The 24,567-nt window shown below is 44.8% G+C and overlaps 1 protein-coding gene across 4 annotated transcripts in view; it reads left to right on the plus strand.

Annotated features, from left to right (window-relative positions):
* RALY (RALY heterogeneous nuclear ribonucleoprotein) overlaps nt 1-21,328 on the plus strand; it is a 206,819-nt gene extending 185,491 nt beyond the window's left edge. For all 4 annotated transcript variants that reach the window (XM_082226476.1, XM_082226474.1, XM_082226473.1 and 1 more), the window contains 6 exons: nt 10,117-10,164; nt 12,941-13,101; nt 14,314-14,427; nt 16,171-16,316; nt 20,159-20,207; nt 20,938-21,328. In XM_082226476.1, coding sequence (XP_082082602.1) covers nt 10,117-10,164; nt 12,941-13,101; nt 14,314-14,427; nt 16,171-16,316; nt 20,159-20,203 — 514 coding nt within the window. In that variant the 3' untranslated portion in view covers nt 20,204-20,207; nt 20,938-21,328. The remainder of the gene's footprint in view (nt 1-10,116; nt 10,165-12,940; nt 13,102-14,313; nt 14,428-16,170; nt 16,317-20,158; nt 20,208-20,937) is intronic.
* Nucleotides 21,329-24,567: the final 3,239 nt, after the last annotated feature.

Consider the following 24,567-nt stretch of genomic DNA (forward strand, 5'->3'; position numbering starts at 1 on the left):
TTAGGCTGCTGAATGAAAAGATAACAATAGGGCAACTGACTTTCGGGTTTGGGTCAGTAAACGAGGGGAATTAAGACTAAGAGAGCTGAGTGGGGGGGGGTGCTCGTGTAATCTGTGGGAGTGTATGGCATAGTTTAACTATGAGCTGCATGAAGAAACACTTTCTTTAGTCTGTCCGAAATCTTCCAGGTTTTTTCCAGATGATCCCACCCATCCAGGGGGGCGGACGGATGAGTCTATTTCTGGATCGCATCAATTCCATGCATATTCATTCATAAATCTGTTCCATCCTACCTAAAGATTAATCGGTGGATTTTTGAAAAGTAATATTTAAATACATTTCTCGCAATCAAATACGTGTTTTAACTCAACATATGCATTTCTTTATGTATTTTGCCACCAAATACACTTTATTTGCATTTTGATGCATTCTTTTTAGTTGAGAAATGAACCTCAACATTCAAAGTGATGTAAAATGCAAAGGATGATCCATGTATTAGTCTGTGCACCTAAGTGCACATTAGAATGGTTCACTTAAAAATGTGAACGATTTTTTCCTCCTGCCCTCTGAATGCATCCGACAACTTCGTACGCAAGGTCATATGTTGAGACAAAATATATGTATAACTGCATACAGTGGTACCTCGGGTTAAGTACTTAATTCGTTCCGGAGGTCCGTTCTTAATGTGAATTTCACATGGATTAGAAATAGACTGACTTGTCCACCTCTAACTGGAGTCTAGCATCCCAATTCTAACCCTCTGTAAGCTGAAATCATATGCACATTTACATTGGAGTAGTCCAGTTTAATTAAATAGGGCTTACTTCCAAGTAGACATGCAGATGAGATGGTTGCAATGCAGGTTGGAAGCAAACGCCACTAAATTCCAGGGTTGTAATCTGCTAAGCATGGAAGCAGTGTTAGGTCTAAGTGGCAATTTGCAATTGGTCACTGACAGTCATTGCAGTACAGTGGTACCCCGCAAGACGAACACCTCGCAAGACGGAAAACCCGCTAGACAAAAGGGTTTTCCGTTTTGGAGGCGCTTCGCAAAACGAATTTCCCTATGGGCTTGCTTCGCAAGACGAAAGCCCATAGGGAAATCTCCGGGGACCTCTTTTAAATGCTAGCAGTGGGGAGCAAAGCCTTTCCCCCCCCTCCGGCCTTCAGAAGAGGTCCAGGAAGGCTGGCGGGGGCCGAAAGGCTTTGCTCCCCAGCGCCAGCATTTTAAAAGCAGTCCGGGATAGCAGGGAAGCGCTTCCTGCTATCCCGGACGGCTTTTGAAGGCAGGAGAGTCTCCGCCAGCAGCGGCAGCGCTGCCGCTGCTGGCGGAGAGATCCGCGAAGCCTGGGCGCGCTGCGCGCAGGCTTCGACATGCCGGCAAGTCTCCGCCAGCAGCGGCAGCGCTGCCGCTGCTGGCGGAGAGATCCGCGAAGCCTGGGCGCGTTGCGCGCAGGCTTCGGCATGCCGGCAAGTCTCCGCCAGCAGCGGCAGCGCTGCCGCTGCTGGCGGAGAGATCTGCGAAGCCTGGGCGCGCTGCGCGCAGGCTTCTGCATGCCGGCAAGTCTCCGCCAGCAGTGGCAGCGCTGCCGCTGCTGGCGGAAAGGTCCGGGAAGCCTGGGCCGGACAGCTTTTGAAGGCAGGCGGGGGGAGCAAAGACTTTCGCCCCCGCCAGCCTTCAGAAGAGGTCCAGGACCTCTTCTGAAGGCTGGCGGGGGGCAAAAGTCTTTGTCCCCCCTGCCTGCCTTCCCAGGGGCTTTTAAATCGCCCCGACAGCGGAGAAGTCCTCCGCTGTCCGGGGCGATTTTAAAATGCCGCCCGCCAGCATTTTAAGATCGCCCCGGACAGCGGAGAAGTCCTCCGCTGTCCCAGGGTTTTTTAAAATGCTGGGGGTGGGAAGAAAAGCCCTTGTCCCCCCCCCCCAGCCTTCAGAGGAGGTCCGGGGACAGACTGTCCCCGGACCTGGTCTGAAGTCGGTTTCCCTAGGAACGCATTAATTGATTTTCAATGCATTCCTATGGGAAATCGTGCATCGCAAGACGAAAAACTCGCAAGAAGAAAAAACTTGCGGAACGAATTAATTTCGTCTTGCGAGGCACCACTGTACTTTGCATTGTTTCTAGGTTCTGCTTGTTGTTGTGCCTGTGCTTCTGTTGTTGCATTTGTTACATGGGTGTCACATTTGCACCAGCCATATTTCTTAAAGCACATTTAAAGATTACGGCTTTTCCCCAAAAGAATCCTGGGAATTGTAATTTGTTAAGGGTGTTGGGATTGTAATTCTGTGAAGGGTAAAATACACTATTAATGATAAATTAACATGTGCCATTAAGGTGCAGGAGAAATGATTTTAAGGAGATATGGAGTGTGTTTGTAGAATTTGCACTGTTAAAACGTAAAGGGGTCAAACCATCGCAAGAGGTGTTGAAATTTTGGGAGGTTGGATAGTTACAATGGAATGGTTTCGGTGGTGGGGTGCACACTTTGATTCTTATTTATTTATGATTATTACTTTGTCAAAATAAAATTAAAAAATAAAAAATAAATTCACTTCCCGGGGTTCTTTGGAGGGGAGCCATGTGCTTTAAATGCATTGTGTGGATGTGAGATCAATTGCATGAGACAATGGAAGAGAATGGATTTCTTCTAAGCTTCCACTTCATTTCTGATACAATCCCAAATTTAGAACATCCTGAAAAAACATCAGAAATAAAGAAAAAGAAGAGGAATTAAAGATGTGAGCATAATCACATCTGATCTGTCAAGCATTAGCTAACAAGATGGGGAGGGGGGCATAGTTTCCACCCACCTACTAAAGAGACCCGCAGTCAGCCAGCTGTCTCATTCAGATCCCAGGTGGGGAAAGATAAAAGCATGGAGCTATTTCTCACATGGCCGGGCTTGATATTTCAGGAGTATAAAGGTAAATAGTAACAGTACACATCCCAGCACTCTCCTCCATCCTATCCTTTATTAATCCCTTCCCACTGGTAAAAGCAGCAATTCACCAGTTGAAACATCACAGAAACTTCTTTCTGTGCGCACTGTCAAACAGACCAGAGAAACTGTGTGATTTCCACAAGCCTTTCAAAATAGGGACTTTGATCTGGGAGGTACCACAGGTCCATTCTTGTTCAACCTGTTGCTGTGAGGCTAGTGTGTCTCAGAAAACTGCTTAATGAGCAGCTTGCTCATGCATGCAAGTAAGCCAAGTTACAAGTGAATTGTGTTGCAGTCTTAAATTGCAGTTCTATACATACCTATCTGGGAGTAAGCTCAATTGACTATTGTGTGACTGCATCCAAGTAAAAATGCATCAGATTATGCTGTTAAAACCCCATTGAAATCTATAGCATTTAAAACATACTTAATTCTGGGCAGGATTGTGTCCAATTGCTATGGTTCTAATGGTAGTGAGTTGAATTATTCTGCCTGCTCTTAACAGGGGTATTTATTAGCACAAATTCCAAGTAATACTGGACACTTCCAGGCCGTTCTTATATTTGGGTGGGACTCAGTCTCATATCAGCAAATTTAGATTGCATAATTGAAGTTGGTTTGCCATTCCTGCACAACAAAACCACCAACAACCAAAAAACAAAACCCAGTTCAGACTGGAAAGTGTGGGATATTAACTGGTTGGCACAACTTTGTATAACCTCCCGCAAACAAACCAGAATGAATGCTCAGTAAATAGCTGAACAGCATCTAGCCTCCCTGCGAAGTGTGGAAACAAACCAGGATAAATGCTCAATAAACATCTCACCTGGAAGTGATCAATGAGGCACATGATGCTTCAGAATCCTCCTAGGAGCCCTTTGCAGATTTAAATAGTGGAAATTAAAATCAACTAAACAAAGGGTCACCATAATGATGTGTGGCATTTGTCATATCATGTCTTTGCCCACTGGGGCTCTTTATTGAGAACAGTATGATTTATGACTGGATCAGTGTCTGCCACAGCCTTCTAAATCTCTGCATACAGCTAAGGAGCAGGAGACATTAAATTCTCCTGTCTATTCTCTTAAGGTGAGTTCCCATGCAGTTGCAGGGGATGGAAGAGGGAAACACAGACTATGAAGATACAGGTGTGAGAGTGGGTGGTATTGTACAGTTACAGCACATTGATTTTTGAGCCATAAACCACAGAGATTATTATTGCTATCAGCAGTGAATTCATCATCCCTTAACCATTAAAAGGGGGGGAATTATTTACTGCCTAACTGCTGCTTATGATTAAAGAGCCTTGCCTTGCAATCCTGAACACATGGGGTGTTTCTGTGCAGCAGTTTATTGTGGAGTCAGGGCTGCTAGTGCATGGCCGTTATGGGGTTTTTTTTGCAGCATCTTCACAACAACATGCTAATCAAAATGCTCCCCTGTATTTCTACACACACACATACCCATTTAATTCAGATGTACCATTTTTGCAAGGGTTATTTTTTGGCAGAGGGTGTAGGGTACTATGGAAACAGTAAATCCAGTTTAATTTGCTGATAATGTGGGGTGGCATTTTGATGTGGATGACATAGTATGTTGCGCAAACTTTGCATACCACCGAATCAATGATAAACTGCTGTGTGGAAATGCCTATTTACTCTGAAGAACAGACTACTGAACTCAGTGGGTTGTGCATCTCCAATAAAATTGCAGAGGATTGCAGCCATAACTCCAAGGCACTGTGGAAACACTTGACATGAGTATTTATGTTTGAGTGGTCTTTCTACAGTATCTGCAGGCAGTGCTTATTTCTGGGGGTACACATACCCCTAAATATTTTGTGAATCTTTGTACTTTTGTCCATTTACTGTATTTATTTCCCCCGATTTGAACTATAAAATGGTGCTTTTCTTGAGTCAAAATGAGAGTACCCCCAAACATTTTTTTATGGGGGGGGAGCACTGTCTGCAGGCATGGAAACTTCGTACATTATAAAATGAAAATGAAAACTGAAGTAACCAGAGTGCTCAGGGAAACATAGGTTTCTGATCATATTGTCCCAACTTCATTCAACCCAATTCAAGGTGCTGGTTTTCACATTTTGAGCCCTAAATTTGTGGTGGCTAAGCTGTGGCTCTCTAGGTGTTGTTGGACTCCCATCAGCACTCGCCAGCATGGACAAAGGTCAAGGATAATGGGAGTTGTAGAACAGCAACATCAGGAAGGCCGTAGGTTAGTCCTCCCTGTCCGAAACGGCTTTGGATCCTGGATATATAAAAGGAGCATCTACTCCTGTCCTGCATCAGTTACCAGAGAAGGTCCTGCTTCATGTTCCAGTGCCATCTAAGATGAGACACATAGGACAGGGCCTTCTCAGTGGTGGTGTCCAGAAATTCTTTGTCTGTTTTCTCCCTTTTTGCTGTCAAGCACTGCATAGCTGTCAAGCACTGAGACAGCACTGCATAGCATGTTCAAGGCACCTGGAGGCAATGCTGGGTTTGAGGGGAGCTCAGGCCTTGAGGATTCCCTCCAACTTTGGCACTACATCCACCCCAGCATTTGCATGCAGACACTTGCATGCCTTGCTTGGCTTTTCACACTGCTGTCACATAAAACACACTACTGCTGCTACCACCAGCTCTCTGCTTCTGGCAGTTTTTCAGGCACTTCTGGTCCCAGGGTCCCTGGACTTATGGGGGGGCAGACGCCCTTTGGTCCATGGCACATCATCTGATTTGCATGCAAAAGGTCCCAAGTAGAATGCCCAGCACTTCCAGGTAGGGCTGAGAATGTCCCCTCTCTGAAACCCTGTTGCTGTCAGTGTAGACAGCTCTAAGCTAGATGAACCTCTGGTCTGACACTGCTTCAGGTGGCTTTTTATGTTCCTATGCCACTGAAAGCACTTGCTGAGAATTTAAATTAGCTTGGCAAATATAAGATGGGGGACTACATGGCTTGCTAGTAGTCAAAGGCTCTAAGGGTCTTAGCAGACCACAGACTGGACATGAGTCAACCGTGTGATGCGACAGCAAAAAAACAACAACCTAATTCTCTTTTAGGCTGCATCAACAGAAATATAGTGTCTTGGGAAATAATAGTACTACTCTGTTCTGCCTTGGTCAGATTACACCCAGAATACTGTGTCCAGTTCTGGGCATCACAATTAAAGAAGGATATTGATAAGCTGGAATGGGTACAGAGGAGGGCGACCAAGATGATAAAGGATCTAGAAGCCAAGCTTTATGAGAAACAGTTGAGGGAGTTGGGTAGGTTTAGTCTAGTAAAGAGTAGACTGGGAGGAGATATGATAGCCATCTTCAGACATATCAAGGGCTATCACATGGAAGATGCGGCAAGCTTGTTTTCTTCTGCTCTGGAGGGTAGAACCCGAATCAATGGATCCAAGTTATAAGGAAGGAGATTCCAACTTAACATCAGGAAGAACTTTCTGAATGTCTGAGCTGTTTGACTCCACCAGGAGGTTCTGGACTCTCCTTCATTGGACTCTTCATTCTGGACTCTCCTTCAAGCAGAGGTTAGATGGCCATCTGCTTTAGTTGAGATGTGTGCATTTCATGGGGTTGGACTAGATGACTCTCGGGACCCCTTCCATCTCTATCATTTTATGATTCTTTGCTTTTTCTGATATTATTAAGCATCATCATCATTATCATATTCCTACCAGTGATTTGCGGCTTGTTTTATGAGGGATTTTTAACTGGTTTTGTGTGCTTGGTTGGTATTGGGATTTCCTCACTTCTGGTTAATAAAATAAAATAAAATCCAGGGGAGCAGAGCTTAGCCAGGTTCAGCTTCCTTGGGAAGGAGGTGACCAGAAGCCTACAGTGTTTTGTAGTATCTGAATTACAAATGTACAGACAGAGCATAGGTGGAGGCAGACGCCTGAACACCCCGTCAGGCAGCCAAAGCCACTTCCACACACCAGGTCTCCAAAGTAGCAGCCCCCCTCTGCCAAATCAAAACGCTTCTAAGCTGGCTCTTTCACTGCAAAACTCCAACTGCAGTCTCCCCCATTTGTTCCCTTCCACAGACAGACACACAGCTAGATTATCTCATCCTTACCTAGGGTGATATGCCCCCTTTCATAACCTTCCATCAATTTTCTAGCCAGAACACTGCAGAGTGGTCCTGTATCAAGAAGCAATGTTCTAACAATTAGCTCCCATGGAGACAGAGCACCCAGGCTAGTAACTCTCCTTTTGTCAAGTCCAAAACACTGCCCAGGTATGACCTTAAGGAAACCCGCTAGGATAGTCCTATTCACTGATCAGAACCGCATAGCAGGATCTGTGTTTGTTTTGATGATTTCTAACCACCTTTAGGATTGTATTATGTTCTCGCCCTTCGCTTAAATTAATAATAACACCAGTGGATAGCTCACTTTACCAAAGAACATACACATGGTGCCTGCCTATTCCCCTTTGTCTGATACTCTAGTCTAGGATGCTTTTGTACAATATTGTAACTATTCCTATGTTTATTTTGAAACTCTTAAGAACTCAGGAACTGAATATGTGGAGGCTTGGCTGGAACCATTATTGCTCTCATTACAACACCAAGGTCACTTAAACATAAGACCTATTCACTAAAACATTTTTCTCACAAGGAGGGTGGCTGCCAGATACAGCTTTTTTTGAGCTGCTTGCATTGATTTCCCTCCCCACTGATTATTGGATTTTATGTGAAGTGGTAATTTTTGCGATTTATTTTTTTTACAGTGTATGTTGTATGGTCATTTTCTTTATTGTCACCAGCCCTAAGGTCATCTGATATACCTGACAGAATTGTAGAGTTGGAAGGGACCATGAGGGTCATATGACCCAACCCCCAGCAATGCAAGAATCTTTTTGTGGAAGGACATGGTGTACCAACTAGGCTATTTGGTTGTTACTTTTTCTACTACAGTGCCTGGCGTGCTCTGGTCCATGGGGTCACGAAGAGTCGGACACAACTAAACAACATTACTACTACTAATACCTCAAAACATAAAACACCCCAGGTTCAGATAACAAGGCGGGGAAAGACCATTCCTTGAGCTCTTTTAAGCTGTTGCCCATCAGTATACAGTAGACAGCGCTGATCCTTATGGACCAATGGTCTGGTGATCCTGCGTGTCTCCTCTGAGCTGCCTATAGAACTCCCAGATCAAGCATTGGACTATGCAGCTGTTCTGCTCTAACCAGCTTCAGTGATCTTGCCAGCTTGAATCAGTCAAACATGGAGGCCAAAGTGTGCTCCTCATTGTTCCGTTTAATAACTTTTGATAGCTCTGTTATCTGGAAATGTGCCAGCCTTTCTCTGAGATTATGAGTAACCCAAAGGGAAAGGGTTGAGTTAAAAAGAAAGAAGTTGAAATGGATGCTTTCAGCCTTAAGACTGAAAGCCTAATAGGTCCCAGAACCCTTTCCTCATTCTTTTTGTCTGTTTCCTGCCCCAATGGGCTTAACTATGCAGACTCACATTGTCATTCTAAAACGAATAATTAAATGTACTGCTGAATTCAGCAATCAGCTATCCACCCAAGACCTAAATGCATCATTAAATCAATGTAGTCAAGGCCCATAACCTGTTGAAACACCCTATGGAACATGGTGAGAACCAGGAAGCTACCTACATATAACCATATCCCTTGGTGATTATTACCATCAAGGTATACTATAGTATACCAAATTATTTACTGCTACCTATTTACAGGAAAAAGGACTACAGAGTATATTTGCTGCCTTTATGTATCCTACCTTTCTTCCATGGGGTTGTCAAGCGCTCAAGGTGGCATGTATGAGGGATAGAGATGTCAGAGAATTCAGAGAATTCAGAGGCAAACAGAAAAGGAAGTAGTTAGTTTTCTGCAGTTTTTAAAAGAAATTAAACCCAGACCTTCCTGGTCCAAGTGCAACAGCAGGAATGGGGAACTTCAGGCTTGGGGGTGAATGTGGCCTTCCATATCTTTCTGCCTGGCCCTCAGAACTCTCCCTAGGCCACACCCTCACCCCCACCCGCTTTTTCTTTTTCTTTTTGCCTTCTTGGTATGTGTCCTTGAACTGTGACGATGCCTCTCACTTTGCTTGTCTGGAGGATCTATTCTATAGTACAAAGGTTGTAGTTGTACAGTTGTTGGTTTGCCCACTTTTGCCTCTATCCCTTACGCTCTCCTACCACTGGCAGGTGGCCCTTAGGAAGCTGCCCTGGGGCTGAAAAAAATGCCCCATTGCCAGCTGTACAGAGACTCAGGCAACATAAGGGGCAGGGGGGTTGCTCCCGCGGAGCAGTGCGAGGGGCCGAGCATTAAATCTCCGGTGGTTTTTATTCTCCTGAAATGCCGCCTCCACGTCACTGGGAAGTCAAAAATGTCAAGGCAAAATTAAAAATTCCACTCTGAGCCGACCTTTCAAACTGATGTGTAGCTATATGCTCCTTTTCAGCAGGAAATGTCAAAGCTTTCCATTTCTACTATTCGCCAGATGGATTCATGCTGAAAGTTTTCTTCTATCAAGGGTTCCTGCATGATAGTTTCATTACAGTGTATAAAATATCGCTCAGGGAAGAGAAAAGGGAAATGGCGGGTTATCAAGGCAGCCGCTGGCACTTTGATGGTAGTGACTCCACCTCAACTGTTCTTGACAGGTGCTTACGCAGCCCCTGTCTCCCCGTATCCTGACCCCTCCAGCTAAGAACAGATTGCCTTCTAAAATGATGCCCATTTATCTTTTGGTAGCCCAGCTAACAATAACTGTTGGTTGAGCCTCTACGTCATTATAACCTCATGCTACTATAGCTCAAAGCTGGCTGCTTTACATGATTTCCTGTGGAAGGCCTGGTTGTGGCTTAATTCTGTGCAAGTTGGGTGTCCCGCTGTGCCAAAATGGTTCTGCATACAGTCAGGGCATTTTCTTTTCTTCCAAATCTGCAAGGCTGAGTTCTGCTACCTCATAAAGCAGGAATGGGGACTCCAGCTATATTCTGGGGCACAGCTATTGGACACTAACTCCCACTAGCCCTAACCAGCATAGTCTAAGGTTCAGAAATGGTGGGAATTGTAGTCCAGAAACATCTGCAGATCCACAGGTCTCCCACCCCATGTTATAAAGGCTGTGACAAGCGAATAGAAATGGGTGGGGATAGTATAATACTAACTGGTTTTCATTTGTCTACAGTGGCTATGAATTTGACTACGACTACTACAGAGATGACTTCTATGACAGGTAAGCAGATTGAAAGGACCAAGTGAAACACCTTGAGTTGAGCTGGCAGGAATGGAATAATTCATTTCTGGGGCTCTGAAAGAAGTGCACTGTGTTAATTGCTCTGCATTCAGCTGATGGGGATAGATTTTTAAAAGTCACAAGAGACAAATCCCAAACCCATCAAGGAGGAGGAGCATAAAGGTGTACCATGAATTCCTCCCATGGTTGCAAAGGCAATCAGGGATGTGACTGGGAACAGCCCTTGGTGCTTTTAAAACTCAGGTTTCATGTTCCACATCCACATGCTTTTTTCATAATACCCATCTTCCTGCTCTCCCTCTTTCCTGCCTCCCTTTATTATTCTTTCCCCTGCTCTCTTGGAGTCGTTCACATACTTCCCCAGGTTGACATTTCCCCTATAGGTTCCTGAGTGCTCTTGTCATCTAGGTATCCAAAGGTTTGCTAAAGACAAAAAAAGTATTTTGTGCTCAGAAAGTTCCTTCTGCCTACATGTGCAACTTGAATAAATACCATTGTACCCGCTTCTGTCTGCATCTCAAACTGCATGGTATAAAAGGCCACAACTTTCTACCCACCAGAAATGTTTATGGATAGACACTAAAATGAGATAAGGAGCACAGGAGAGGAAGAACTGGGCTTGTACGTCAGTTCTCAAGTCCTCGGGAGTTCCTAAATTAATTCTAAGAGTGGAAACATTAAGGTGTTTTAAAAATGCATTAAAAGTCACAGTCTTGCAGGCTATAGTGATTTGTTAAGTAAAAGTATTCTGTGTGCGGTTAACGGCATTGGTTTAGCGAATGTGTCTTCCAAAACCTTCGTGATCAAATATCATCCCTAGCCGCTGCTTTTTATCCCAGGCAATCTAGTGACTGGCATGTGTGGATGGAATGCTAGCTACCCCTAGAGGCAGTAAGGGAACATTGTCTCATGTTCATCCAAGTTTGTTATTGGTCTGAATGTATTTCGCCGCAGTCTGGTTCTGTGCTGCTGGAAAGTGTTTGTTGTTCTGCTCCTTTTCCCCTTGGCTAAGACATCAAAGGCCAGGAGTGAGACAACTGAATTGCTTTGAAATAGAATAGTTTTGGATAAAAACAAAGATGTATCTCAGTTATCATAATGAGATCATCCCAGATTATTCCTACATATACATGAGATTCCACAAATTGCAAATAAATAGTTTCTACAACATTATTAGAAAGTGCTTAAGCTTTTAACACTTGATAGCTCTTAGACCAAGTGTGTGGGCAGAAGGTAAATTAGTATATACTGGCCCATCTCTGGGTGATGTTCAGATGTTCAGCAAGGATTCTGGCTCACAGCAGCAACAACAACAAAAAATTCCACGCCCCCTTCTAAAATAGGCTGTTGAGATGAAGAAAGATTGGGGGAAAGGAAACCAGAAGTAGATTTTTGAGTGACATGATTATGAGCTCAATTTTGGTACTGGAAACCTATTCCTGTACTGAGCATATCCTTTTGTCTAAGAGTATGTTGCCTCCACCATTTTACACCTGTCCCCAGCTGGTGACTTTTAGGGCTTCAGGGAATAAAACAAAAGTCGATCCTGCAACCCTGATGTGTGACCATTCCTGCCTTATGCTATCCAAAAGGTATAAAATAATTGTATGGCTAGTTGTTGGAAATGTGGCAGGATTAGAGAATACCTTTTGGTCTGTTCGGCTGCATGGATACCTTGCCAGGAAATAACAGTCCTTGGGGAAGGAGAGTAGCTCTGTGGTAGAGCATCTCTGCCTTGCATAAAGGTGGTCTCAGATTCCATCTCCAGGTAGGGCTAGGAAAAGCCTGAAGTTCTGAGGAGCCACAGGCACAATGCTGACAATACTGAGCTTCCTATGCTCTTGAGTGATTCAAAAGATGACAAAATGCATCCTATAAGTCATCGTTTGACCTATATAAAAGGAGTTGCTCTGAAAGATTTTTTAAAGCTACTTTTTCATGTGATAGTAGCAGCCCATGTCCTCTAGGCTAAATACTGGAAAAGGAAAGAAACAGCACAATTAAGGGAATGAGGTATGAAAATGTGGGGAATAGCAGAATAGCATCCTTGAGTACTACAGGTAAAACAGAAGAGGGTCAAAATGAACAAATTTGAGCCAAAGTAGCTCCCTACAGAAAGCCTAATAAAAGGCAAACCTTTCCCTTATTATACATTTGTAGACAAGTATTTAGATTAGAACTAAGTATTAGGTTTATAATGCAAGAATTGTAAGAGTTAATGATGTATTAAATTTCTGAAAATATTGTGTGAGGTCTTTAACGATTTTGCATAGCATCTTACATTTGTATGGCGTTTTTAAGGTCTTTTGTATATTGATTTTGTGTAAGGATTCCGTACATTTGAAAAAGCTGAAGTTCCATTGCATGGTTCCGAGTGTTTGCAATTGTATCATTAAAGGATTCATTTGGAAGCAATAAGCATTACGGCTGGAATCCAACACAGTGCTAAATGAACGTTCTGTCAGTGAAAGGGTTTCCACTTGCGCAGTGAAATGTTCTCTCTCCCTCTCTTTCCCCTAATGCCCCCTAGATCTGTTCTGGGGTTTCCTCCAAACCTCTGGAGCCGATTTGGGGAGGATACGTGTAGCAGGAGGAGATGGGGGAGGTTTCATTGCACAACAAGAAATCCATGTACTGATGGGATGTCGTAGTTGAATTGTATGTTTAAATTTATCTTAAGGTCTTACAATCATATAGAACTTTATGGGGGAAGGGAGGGGGGCTTCTTCTACCGTAAGCTACTTTTGTCTTGCAGACTCTTTGAGTATCGGGGACGGGTGTCTCCCATTCCCAGGGTGGTTCCTGTGAAGCGTCCACGAGTGACCATCCCTTTGGTACGGCGCGTAAAAGCAACACTCCCAGTCAAACTCTTTGCCCGATCCACTGCCATTGCAAACAGCTCTGCCAAATTAAAATGTAAGCTTCTATGTTATTACACAGAGATAATTCATATTTCAAAGACAAGAGCTTGCCTTCAAAGCCTGCCTTTGCATTGTATTGTACGGCATATGCTAACAATACTTTTGCAAGGCAACCCTGTTTACTGTATTTTACGTATGCATATCTTTATAAAAACATGGTGGTGGTTGGTGCCCCGTTGGGACTGACAGGGCAGAAAGGAGGCAGAACAACAGCAAGTTGAACCAAAGCCAATGACATGCAGAGCCAACTAATTCTAGTTCTGTCCATGCTGAGTTCTACAAAGGCAACACTGCAAAAAAGGAGGAAGGTGATCTCTTGATCAGATCGTTCCGCACCTGTCCACCACCAAAGTGATTTGTGTAAAGCATCTTTAAATGAAATGAGAATCCATTGCTAAATGTTCAAGGTTTGTATGTTAAAATTCTCAGGTTTGGCGGAGGGGGGGTTAAATATTTTTCTTAAGTTACAATCCATGGTTACTTCCAAGCAATGTCATTCTCTTGCCAAAGTCATTATAGTCCAGAGCTTCCGTGCCTTTAATAAGCTGTGCCTGAGGATTGGGGCACTGATTGCTTGTCCCATTTATGGAGCACTAGGATGGGACGCGGGTGGCGCTGTGGGTTAAAGCCTCAGCGCCTAGGGCTTGCCGATCGAAAGGTCGGCGGTTCGAATCCCCGCGGCGGGGTGCGCTCCCGCTGCTTGGTCCCAGCGCCTGCCAACCTAGCAGTTCGAAAGCACCCCCGGGGGCAAGTAGATAAATAGGTACCGCTTACCAGCGGGAAGGTAAACGGCGTTCCGTGTGCGGCTCTGGCTCGCCAGAGCAGCGTTGTCACGCTGGCCACGTGACCCGGAAGTGTCTCCGGACAGCGCTGGCCCCCGGCCAATAGATGTGAGATGGGCGCACAAACCCCAGAGTCTGTCAAGACTGGCCCGTTCGGGCAGGGGTACCTTTACCTTTACCTTAGGATGGGAGAAACTGTACCTGCCAAAATTCTCCTGTCTTCTTCACAGCTATTAAAGGCAAAGGAGACCTGTCCTATATTGAATCCAACAACCTTATATTGTGATGGCTCCCTAGTAGGACCTGCTACTGAAAGGTATATAAGGAAAAGAACTAAGTCTCTGCTCAAGAAAGGCACCACTTTTGCAAAATAAGAAAGAATAGTAAGCCTTGCTTCCAGCTTCTCTCTCTCTCTCTCCTCCAAGTGAAATGCAATGAACTGCAGACAATTAAAACGGAGTTGACGCAGATCAAATCCAACATTGATGCTCTCCTGGGCAGATTGGAGCAGATTGCAGAACAACAGAAAGCATCGGCAGGTCAGTGGGCTGATTCCAAATCTCTCGTCAATGAGGCCGAAACATTGCAGGAGTTCAGGTGCAGAGATTAACTCTGTGCCAGCTACCTAGCTGTCGCCAGCACTCCTTCACTTGGGGACCTGCATTCATTTATGTTTTTGCTGTTGTAATTCAGCAGTTGAGGCCACTGTATTATTCCAACATACTATTGTTTTTAAGTACAAGCTATTGTTTCTGAGGGACGCGGGTGGCGCTGTGGGTAAAACCTCAGTGCCTAGGACTTGCCGATCGTATGGTCGGCAGTTCGAATCCCTGCGGCGGGGTGAGCTCCCGTCGTTCGGTCCCAGCTCCTGCCCACCTAGCAGTTCGAAAGCACCCTTAAGTGCAAGTAAATAAATAGGTACCGCTTTATAGCGGGAAGGCAAACAACGCTTCCGTGCTGCGCTGGTGCAGGCTCACCAGAGCAGCTTCTTCACGCTGGCCACGTGACCCGGAAGTGTCTCCGGACAGCGCTGGCCCCCGGCCTCTTAAGCGAGATGGGCGCGCAACCCTAGAGTCGGACATGACTGGCCCGTACGGGCCGGGGTACCTTTACCTTTATTGTTTCTGAAGCATCTCAAAGATGAGGATATTCTGTTAGCGTTTTATCACAAAGGTTGCGATGGCAAGAGTTAAACAGAACAGCTTTTGGAAACCACACACACTAAAGATGTAAAAAGGCATCCTTTCTGTCTAATCACATGCAGCGTAGTTTCTGCTCTGCTGCAGTTTGTCTTCCACCGAAAACAATGTTATTTGCCTTACTGTCGACTGCGGCAAAATCATGTAATTTATGCAAGTTACATAAGTTGCATTGTCATTACATTATCCCACCACTTTAATGTCAGTGCACTGCAAATTGGTTGGCGTGGAATTAGTTATGTATCATTTGCAGACTGAAGGCGACAACGGTAGTGGATGGTGATTCGCTGGATTGATTTCCGTTCCAGACATGGGACAAATAAGCGAACATCAGCAATTTTCTGCTCCTGTTTCTGTGTACACTGGAATTCTGTGACATCTCTAACACACAAACAAACACAAGAGAAATATAACAGTAGACTTAGGAAGAGAGTTTGCAGGGGTGGAAACCCACAGGGAAGGGCACTCCACCAGCCCCCATGAGGATTGAGCGTGTTCAATGGCCACAAACTCCTGTTGAGGAAGGGGGAAATGAAAGGGGGGGCAGTTAGCAGACTGACCAGTGAACAGGAGCAACCAACACTGCAAAAAGTTGTTGCAAGGCCCACTTGTTTTAATACGATGGTGCTTCCTGATTTGCACTGCAATCCTAACTATGTCTACTTAAAAGTAAGTCCTGTAGAATTCCATGGGGCTTACTTCCAGATAAGGGGAAGGGCTATAGTCCTAAAAAGGTAGATTTTATAACACTTCCATAAGATGTTCAAGTTTTAACCCACAGTGTTGTTGCTCGTCCCGTCCCCTTGTATGGAAACCATGTCCTCCCACTGTAAATGGCGGCGGGGGGGGGTTTCATCTCTCTAAACCTGGAATCACCACCCCTGCCCAGCTCTCAGTAGGTGATCAAAGCTCCTCCCATACCCTCCTCCAGTTTACATCTGATCAAAGGCAGGATCTGTCACAAAGTTAAGAGATCCCAGACCACTGGTTAGTGTGAGCAACAATGAAATGATTCTGATTCAGAGTGGCCCAAATGGAGTGTCAATCTCTTGGGTTTGTCCCTTACTACATCTCATCCTGCAGAGGTCAGAAAGAAAGCAGATGGGAACAAAAGCGAGCTTTCCCAAGAAGACACAGCGTCTGAGGCAGAAATGAACGTAGAGGAGCCACTCAACGGCGAGGAAGGAGAAGAAGAAGGTCTCCTGAGAGATGACTGTGACGACGAATTGGTAGGAAACCATTGCTCTCCCACCCCTGTGGATTGATAAGCCTTGTACAATTTTGACAGTGTTCAGATTGCTGGCAAAAGCAATATTCTCTCCCCCTCCCCTCAAATAAATGGCAGTCTTTCATGCTGTGATCGGTTACAGCTGGGTTATCCGCTTTTCAGCCCATCCTGGAAGGTGGCCTTTCCAGGAAGCACCTGGCATGTTGATGCTCAGGAATGGGACCTGTCCTTCCACATTCACATCAACAAATCCAGGCTTTCTCGGCTGTCAATCTCTGCCTAATGCAAAGAGCTTTGTTCCAAGACAGTTTATTCTCAGATGTGTGACTGTCTGAATATGTGGCTGGAAAACATATCATAATAAGCTGTTGTAAATTCCCAACTCAGATTGCCTTGGGTCTGATCCAATGCAGCACATGCATAGATAGCCCTTTTAAAAATAAATAAATGTGAAACCAGCTATGTAGTGATGAAGCAGGAGGCTGGAATTTCATACATATGCACACCATTCCTACTCCTGAAATACCACTCTTTTGTTTTTAAGGCCTTTGCAATATATAAACTATAAAAAATTCCCAAGCAGTAGGTGAATTAAAGGAGAAACCTGCTATGGAAACTCACAGGGCAACTATTAATAGCCATATATGCCACCCTCCTGGGGTAACAAAGCACTGGCTTAATAATACATTATAATTCTCAATAATTCTCAGGGAAATTTTTAACGTGTGATATTTTAGTGTATTTTTGGTTTCTATGGAAGCCTCCCAGAGTGGCTGGGGAGGCCCAGCCAGATGGGCGGGGTATAAATAATATATTATTATTATTATCAAGATGGCTAAAATGCAGTGTCTTAACTGCCAGTACAGAACCTTGGATGGGGAGGCCAACTGCGCATTGCCAAAGAAGGGGACAAAAGTAGAGACTTGCATAGAATTGCATATGCTAATCTCTATGTAGAAATGCAAATTTAGCCTAATTACTATAATTTAAACAGAAATACAATGCATCTCACCATTGTAGGGAAGACAGTTCCCATGTGACCTCTGTGCCAGCTCATTATGCTGTCCAGGTGCTGTTGGCTAGCCCACCCACTGTCTTTTCTGATGGCTCTTGATTTTTAAACTGAGAGAAGGCAGCCCTTCAAACAGAAGATGGTCCTCTCCAAAAACGGGGGTGCATGGCTACTCTAGCCTTGAATCCTAGGCTGGAACTGAGAATCAGGAACTCGCAGCAGGATTTTCTCTCCAGCAAGGGATACGAATAAGCAAAAGGCTCCTCCTGCAGACGTCTAGCTTTCAGCTGGATCAGGACAAGTATCCAGGAGGTGGTAATGCCAGGCATCTGCCAAGGCCCATTTCATGTGAAGGGCTCACTGCCAATCCCTGGATGTTCTTAGTCCCATACGGACAGGGGCGCTGCTGATAACGTCTTGCCTGCCCACCCCACAAACTGGAACCAGCACCCCAAGTTTTTACTAGACCTGCAGATAATGCTCTGAAATTTGCAGTACCAAGCAAAAATAGCAGAAACCTGCTCCACAGGAACTACAAGGACCAGGGATTTCATCTTGGCTTGGCCACCCTTGTTTTGTGGAACAGTATCCCTGTGGTGCTATGGCAGCTTCCTGCTCTATGTCCTTTCCAGAAACAATTGAAGACATTATAGTTTGGCATCTTTTTCCAGTTAGATGAAAAGGTCTCCTAGTTAGGTTTAAAAACAACACAAAATGAAAACCTATTTTCAGTTGCAGTTGGTTTGTGTGTGTGTTTATACTGTTTTAAAAATTATTTGCAGCAGATTATACGGCCTGTTTGTAAATCACATTGAGTTGCATGTAAAAGGTGATCCATAGATTAACAAGCCGTCGTCGTCGTCATCCCAATTGTAGCCAAAACTATACCACTTAAATATTTTGAAAACCGGTTTAAAACCTTAGTGCCAAGAAACTTTTACAGCAGTGGGCATTTAACTTAAACAGACAGGACTCCCCTTGGTGGCATGACGCAGCTGATTCCACCCCACTCTTTAGCCCTGCATGGACATTTGGGCACATGGAATGAATGTGTGCATGGCATGGAACTAGCAGGCTCTGCCCTGCATGTGTTCCATCATATGTCCTGTTTGTGGAAATGCCACAAGCACATCAGATTTGCAAAAGAGTGTGTTCAGCAGATCCTGCCATGGTTTCACTCTGTGCACATAAATTGAACATGCAGGGCCCGCAGCTGAACATCTGACTCATCATTATTATCGTGAGCTATCCTTTGATCTCATTTCCAATAAAATATCCAACTGTGCCCGCACACACACACACACACAGAACGAGAACCCAGTTCAGCAAATTATTGCCTTTCTGCAATTTGGTTTATACACTTGTCAGCGAGCAATCTTGAAAGTTGTATACATTGAAATAACACATGCAATACAAAGTTTAGAGGGGCCATAATTCCAGAACATGCATCTTTCTTCATTCACTGAAAGGCACTGTGGCACACTGGAGAAAACCCCAGTGACTTTTCCGTGGAAGGTCAGTCACTACCCTACCTTGCTGAGCTGTTATGCAGACACAGTACGGGCTGCTGGTGGTGGTGTTGCATTAACCAAATTAAGCATTGCTACAGCATGAAATTGGGACGCAGGTGGCACTGTGGGTAAATCCTCAGCGCCTAGGACTTGCCGCTCGCATGGTCGGCGGTTCGAATCCCCGCGGCGGGGTGCGCTCCCGTCGTTCGGTCCCAGCGCCTGCCAACCAAGCAGTTCAAAAGCACCCCCGGGTGCAAGTAGATAAATAGGGACCACTTACCAGCGGGAAGGTAAACGGCGTTCCGTGTGCTGCGCTGGCTCGCCAGATGCAGCTTGTCATGCTGGCCACGTGACCCGGAAGTGTCTGCGGACAGCGCTGGCTCCTGGCCTATAGAGATGAGCGCACAACCCGAGTCTGGCAAGACTGGCCCATACGGGCAGGGATACCTTTACCATTACAGCATGAAATGTCACTGTGAATAATCAGCTGCCAAACCAGGGCCCAAGTATTCGAACCAATATTGCCAAAGTAGTGTAATGATTGGGGGATTCACATTTAATGCATGATTTAATAGTGTTCAAGAGGAACAAGCTATAAAAATTCATGGAAACTTCTTTGGACCCAGCCCTGCTTGCTCAACAAATTCCCAAGCTGTTTTAAAGTACTGGTATCATCACTTAGCAATGATTTCTAGAGCATTTGCCCATGCACGAAGTATTTTATAACTCCCATCTCATGTATCATATTTCCCCCTACAAGAAGCTCTTCTCAGGGCATTCTGCTCAGATTATTAATTCAGGTACTTCTGAGCTGCAATTTGATGTTACTAATGCTGAACTAATGCTCCAGCATCACTTTTATTAGTAATGAATGCTTACAGAACTAGGTATTTGCCAATTTTCACAAAGGTTGACAATGTGGCACCCACGTGGTCAGAGAAGCCTTCTTGGGCACCTACAGAGTCCACCCCCCTTTGAAATTAGGCTAAAAAGAAAATTCAGCTGCAGTCAATATAATAGATTGCAGTGTGTGCTTGGTTGCAGTATGTATGTGGTGCCCACAACCATTTCTCTGCTTTACAAATGGGCCTATGCACCCAAAAGAAATTGGCAACAACCCAATCCCATGGACACTTGGGCTGTAGTCCTATACACACTTACCTGGGAATGAGCCCACCTGAATTCAGTAAGGGCTCTGAGTAGCCATGTATAAAATATCCCTGTTAGGGTTATTTATTTCCAATACATGTAACCCTTATCCTAGCAACAGCTCAAAAAGAGAACCAAATAATCTCCTCCCCCCTTTTTCTTCTCTTTCAGGAGAATAGCCATTACACAGATGTGGAGGACTCCAGCCTACAGTAACTAGGTATATTTACAAGCATATATAATACTTGGTTTTTCTCAAAAAAAGATATAATGAACGGTGCACATTTGTATATAGTCAATTCGGCAAGCTTAATTTCAACAGTGTTGCCCCTTTTTTGCAAATTTGCTGCTCTTTGATTTTAGTCAAAGACCATACAAAGAGGTTTATGACACAGGCCAGGGATGAGGAAACTAGGGCCCTCCAGATGTGCAATGCTGGGCTGTTCATTGGGACTGGAAGGGGAAAAGACACAGAGGCCAACAGTAGGTAGAGCCAGAGTTAATGGCAAACAGGGACAACTAGTTTTAGTTTTGTCCCCATCCTCCTTCCTGTTCAGTTCAGCAAGCAGACATTGAGGGGGAAGCTGACAACCAGTGGCACCCCCTGGAGTGGTTGTAAGGAAGATGGCGGGCATGAGGGGCTAGAAGCAGACTGAGGTTGGTGGAGCACTGCCCCATTCACCCTGATGGATGAATTCCACCCTTTAAATTTAACGGCCCCCACCTTATTTCTGATAGTGACTTTCCAGGGGTTCAGACAATAATCTTTCTCAGACCTACCTGGAAATGGCATGGATTTAACATGGGACCTTCTGCATGCAGAAGATGTGCCCTCCTGCTGAGATATGACCCTTTCCGCCAATAAATGCTTCCAACAATTGAGCATGAATCACAGAGAAGTTATTCAGTCTATCTGTCTACTCTTTTCCCTGTTCCTCCCCACCCCCTAGCATAATCAGCGCAACAGCGATGAAGAGAGGGAGGACAGCAAGAGGTTCGATCCTGCCTTGGCATGTTGAGCCAGATAAGCATAACATGCAGGACTGCCATCATCTCTCTGCCTGGCATTCAAAAGGAGAAACATGGACCAATCTCTCCAAGCCGTTTTGTAGTACACAGCAAACTAGCCATCCCAGTGGATCCTCATCAGTGCCCATCAAACCCACCCTTGTACTACAGACTTAGAGCCCTGCTGCCAGCACAAGCACCCGTCGTTCCATGATCTCAACAGCCAATATTGGAACTGATTTCTTACATCTGGAAAGGAAAGCGAGAGAGATACTATATAAAGAGCCTTGCTCCTGAGACACGATGAGGACAGGATGCGGAAAGTGAAGAAAACTATTTCACTATGTACAATTTACAGTTTTGCATTTGAAATCCAGGTCATGACCAGGATAGCCAGGGGTGCCTCCTCCTAGTCCATTTACCTCCTCCTAGGTAGCTTTGGTCCCACTCCACCCTGCAGACTATGGCATTTCAGACATGCCCTTTGTCATACGTGGTGTGTCCTTTGGAAAGAAGAACAGAGAACCTGGCTATTTACAGACCATTCTGTACAGGAGCAACAAACTGCCTTTTGTTCATCCAGTTTCCTAAGCGTCAGCAATGGTTAAGGCAGGTGGTAGGTCTCTACTTTACACAGGTGTGAGTACGGAGTGAAGTTACCATAGAGGATACAATAAGAGATAAGCATTTCAGAATAAGGGATTATTGGAGTCTTTGCTTTACAACCCATGCGCTTCATCAGAGTTCCATAAGCCATTTATTTGCTCTTTATATAAATAAGGTCAACCCAATCAGGTCCAAAAGGGAAGGTAAAAGATGAGATGGTCAGATGGCAATCCGTCCAAAAAAAAAGACTCGTATAAACCTGAAACCAATTGCATTTCCAATCTAAGAGAGGAAAAACAATTTCATTTTTGTTTAAGGATAGAGGCCTGAAGGTTTCCTGGGGTAGCTCAGCCAGTAGAGCATGAGCCCCATGTTGGGCAAAAGATTCCTGCACTGCAAGGGGTTGGACTATATGACCCTCATGGTCCCTTCCAATTCTATGATTCTAATCTGCTTGTCTAAACCACAGAGCCTAGGGCTTGCAGATCAGAAGGTTGGCAGTTCAAATCCCCCAACGGGATGAGCTTCCATTTCTGTCCCTGCTCCTGCCAACCTAGCAGTTCGAAAGCACGTCAAAGTGCAAGCAGATAAATAGGTACTGCTCCAGCGGGAAGGTAAACAGCATTTCCATGTGCTGCTCTGGTTCACCAGAAGCAGCTTAGTCATGCTGGCCACATGACCCGGAAGCTGTCTGCGGACAAACACCGGCTCCCTCGGCCAGTAAAGCGAGATGAGCGCCGCAACCCCCGAGTCATCTGCAACTGGACCTAACAGTCAGGGGTCCCTTTACCTTTAATCTTCTTCCTTTCATCCCTGCTCTGAAATGCAGATGCTTTCAGCCTACTCACACCCGTAATGACAAAAGGTATGCAATGTATGTTGTGCAGCTGATTAAGTTGAAATATCCGGCAAATTGCATATTATCATTATTATTATTTTGCAATGTTCCCTTCTGTGATCTAATCCTCTCTAAAACAGTCTACTCCTCATCGCCAACTTCAGCAAGAGATGGTGTGGTGTTGGCTTAACAGCATGACTCTGTCCTAGAGGCTTCAACCAACTGCTCAGAAAGGGAGAGAACAGCATTGTTGTATAAGCCACTTCCATAAGACCTTGGGTTCTTCTCAACTTTTTTGAAAAAGATTTCCGCTGGAAAACATCCCACCAGACTGCATCTCTTCCTTAGGGCTTGTTAACAGAGGGTCATGGCTCTCAAAGCACAACAACATACATCAGCTTCTTTGTTGGAAATACATCCTGGAGAGCAAAAAGGGGCACTTGTTTTGTTTTTCTCCGCTTTCTTTTTCTATTGCCTTTTCTCTTCTGCGCCTCCTGCAAAGTTTGGCCACTTTGTTGTACTGAGCTATTTTAGAACTGCTTTCTAGGCTTTGTTTTGCTATGATCCAACCACAAGACTGGGGTATGGAAGGAAGGGGGGGCTTTGTATATAAAATCCTGTATAATAAAAGGAAGAACTTGATTCATCATGTAGTCTTGCTGCTACTTTTTTTAACTTCCTTAAATAGGCTCTGTTTTACTGCTACCTGTGAAAGTCTTAGTCTTCCAACTAGAAATAGAAACTGATTTCCAAGTATGCCTACATCACATAGAGTATTTGTTTTGGTTCATATTGCTTAATTCACAGTTTCCCACTGATTCTTTTGTTCTTCCCACTGCTCTTTTTTCATACACAGGTAATTTGCCACTTACACACATTTAATCTGTGTGCATTCAGCTTTAAGTGCTTGGCAAAAAAAAAAAAAAAAGTGGGGGGGGGAAGGGGGCAGCAGTCTGGGAAAAATGAGTTTGGCGCTCCAATTTGCCATTGAACCTAATGTGTTTTGACTATACACAATTCTAGTTTTACACGCTATCCCTGGAATGCATCCCCTGCCAAAGTTGAGAGTTGCCTGTATACCCAAATGCTAGCCATTCAGAACCGCAAGTAGGATCCACAACCAAACATTGGAGTGTGGTTATCCTGCTCAGCATTCCACCCAGTCAGGCCCTCCCAATCGAACTATCAATTGACATTCCCTAACCACTAAGCATGCTCAGCCCTCATTGGGCGGGGGGATTTTGCGGGGGGGGGTCCCCTAAAGGTTTTTCCCAAGGTCCTTTCATGAATAACTGGCAATATTAACGGTGGGTTCTTAAGCAAACTGAATGCACTACTAGTACAGTTCTAGTTTAAATTGTTTGTTGCCCTTGCTGCAAACTGAAAGTGCTGAAAGCTTGTCCTGGTGAATAGCATGGGTCTATGTGCCTGTTAAAAGAGCCATAGATCTGCAGCATCAAGCATAAGCAAGTGTCTGTAGCGCAGGAGCCTGCCACCTGCACACACCCCTGCTGTGCTCATGCCACACAGGGGGAAATCAATCCACACATCTCAGAGAGGAGATTGCAACTGCTACGCTGTCTGGTACCTTTGCTGCTGTGACATGCTAAGATAATCCATGGCTTGTTTGGCTTAGTGTGTTCAAACTCATGCTCATGGTTTAGCTCTTTCCAGACTAACTATGGGTTTGTCCAGGGGACCTAAGCTATTAGCCTGGGTTCAAACATTCAAATATTGTAGTGGAAAGCAGAATTTTGGAGTGTTCTGAGCAGTACACATAAACAGTCTGCAAACAGCAAGTTGCAATTTACAAATACAATCAGATTGGCTCTCCGCAGTGCTCACTCAACAATCCCAGCCTTTCAGACCTTGCTAAAAATTACCAAAATGTTTTGGGGATGAGGACCACCACTACCATTATGCAAAGTGAGGCAGCTCCGCCAGGCAGCAAATGCTGGGGGTTGGTGGCAGTGGCTGAAGAAGCAAGGCTATAGCAGGGGAGCAGTAAATGTAGATGGGGTTCATAAAAGTGTCCTGTGAAGACAACCACAATGCCACAGTAATGTTACACAAGAGGCACTGATCTTGGCTTTATTAACTTTTGAAGATACATCTATCATAAGGTTAC

This window comes from Podarcis vaucheri (assembly GCF_965113315.1).
Source record: "Podarcis vaucheri genome assembly, chromosome: 6".
In the NCBI taxonomy this organism is placed as follows: Eukaryota; Metazoa; Chordata; class Lepidosauria; order Squamata; family Lacertidae; genus Podarcis; species Podarcis vaucheri.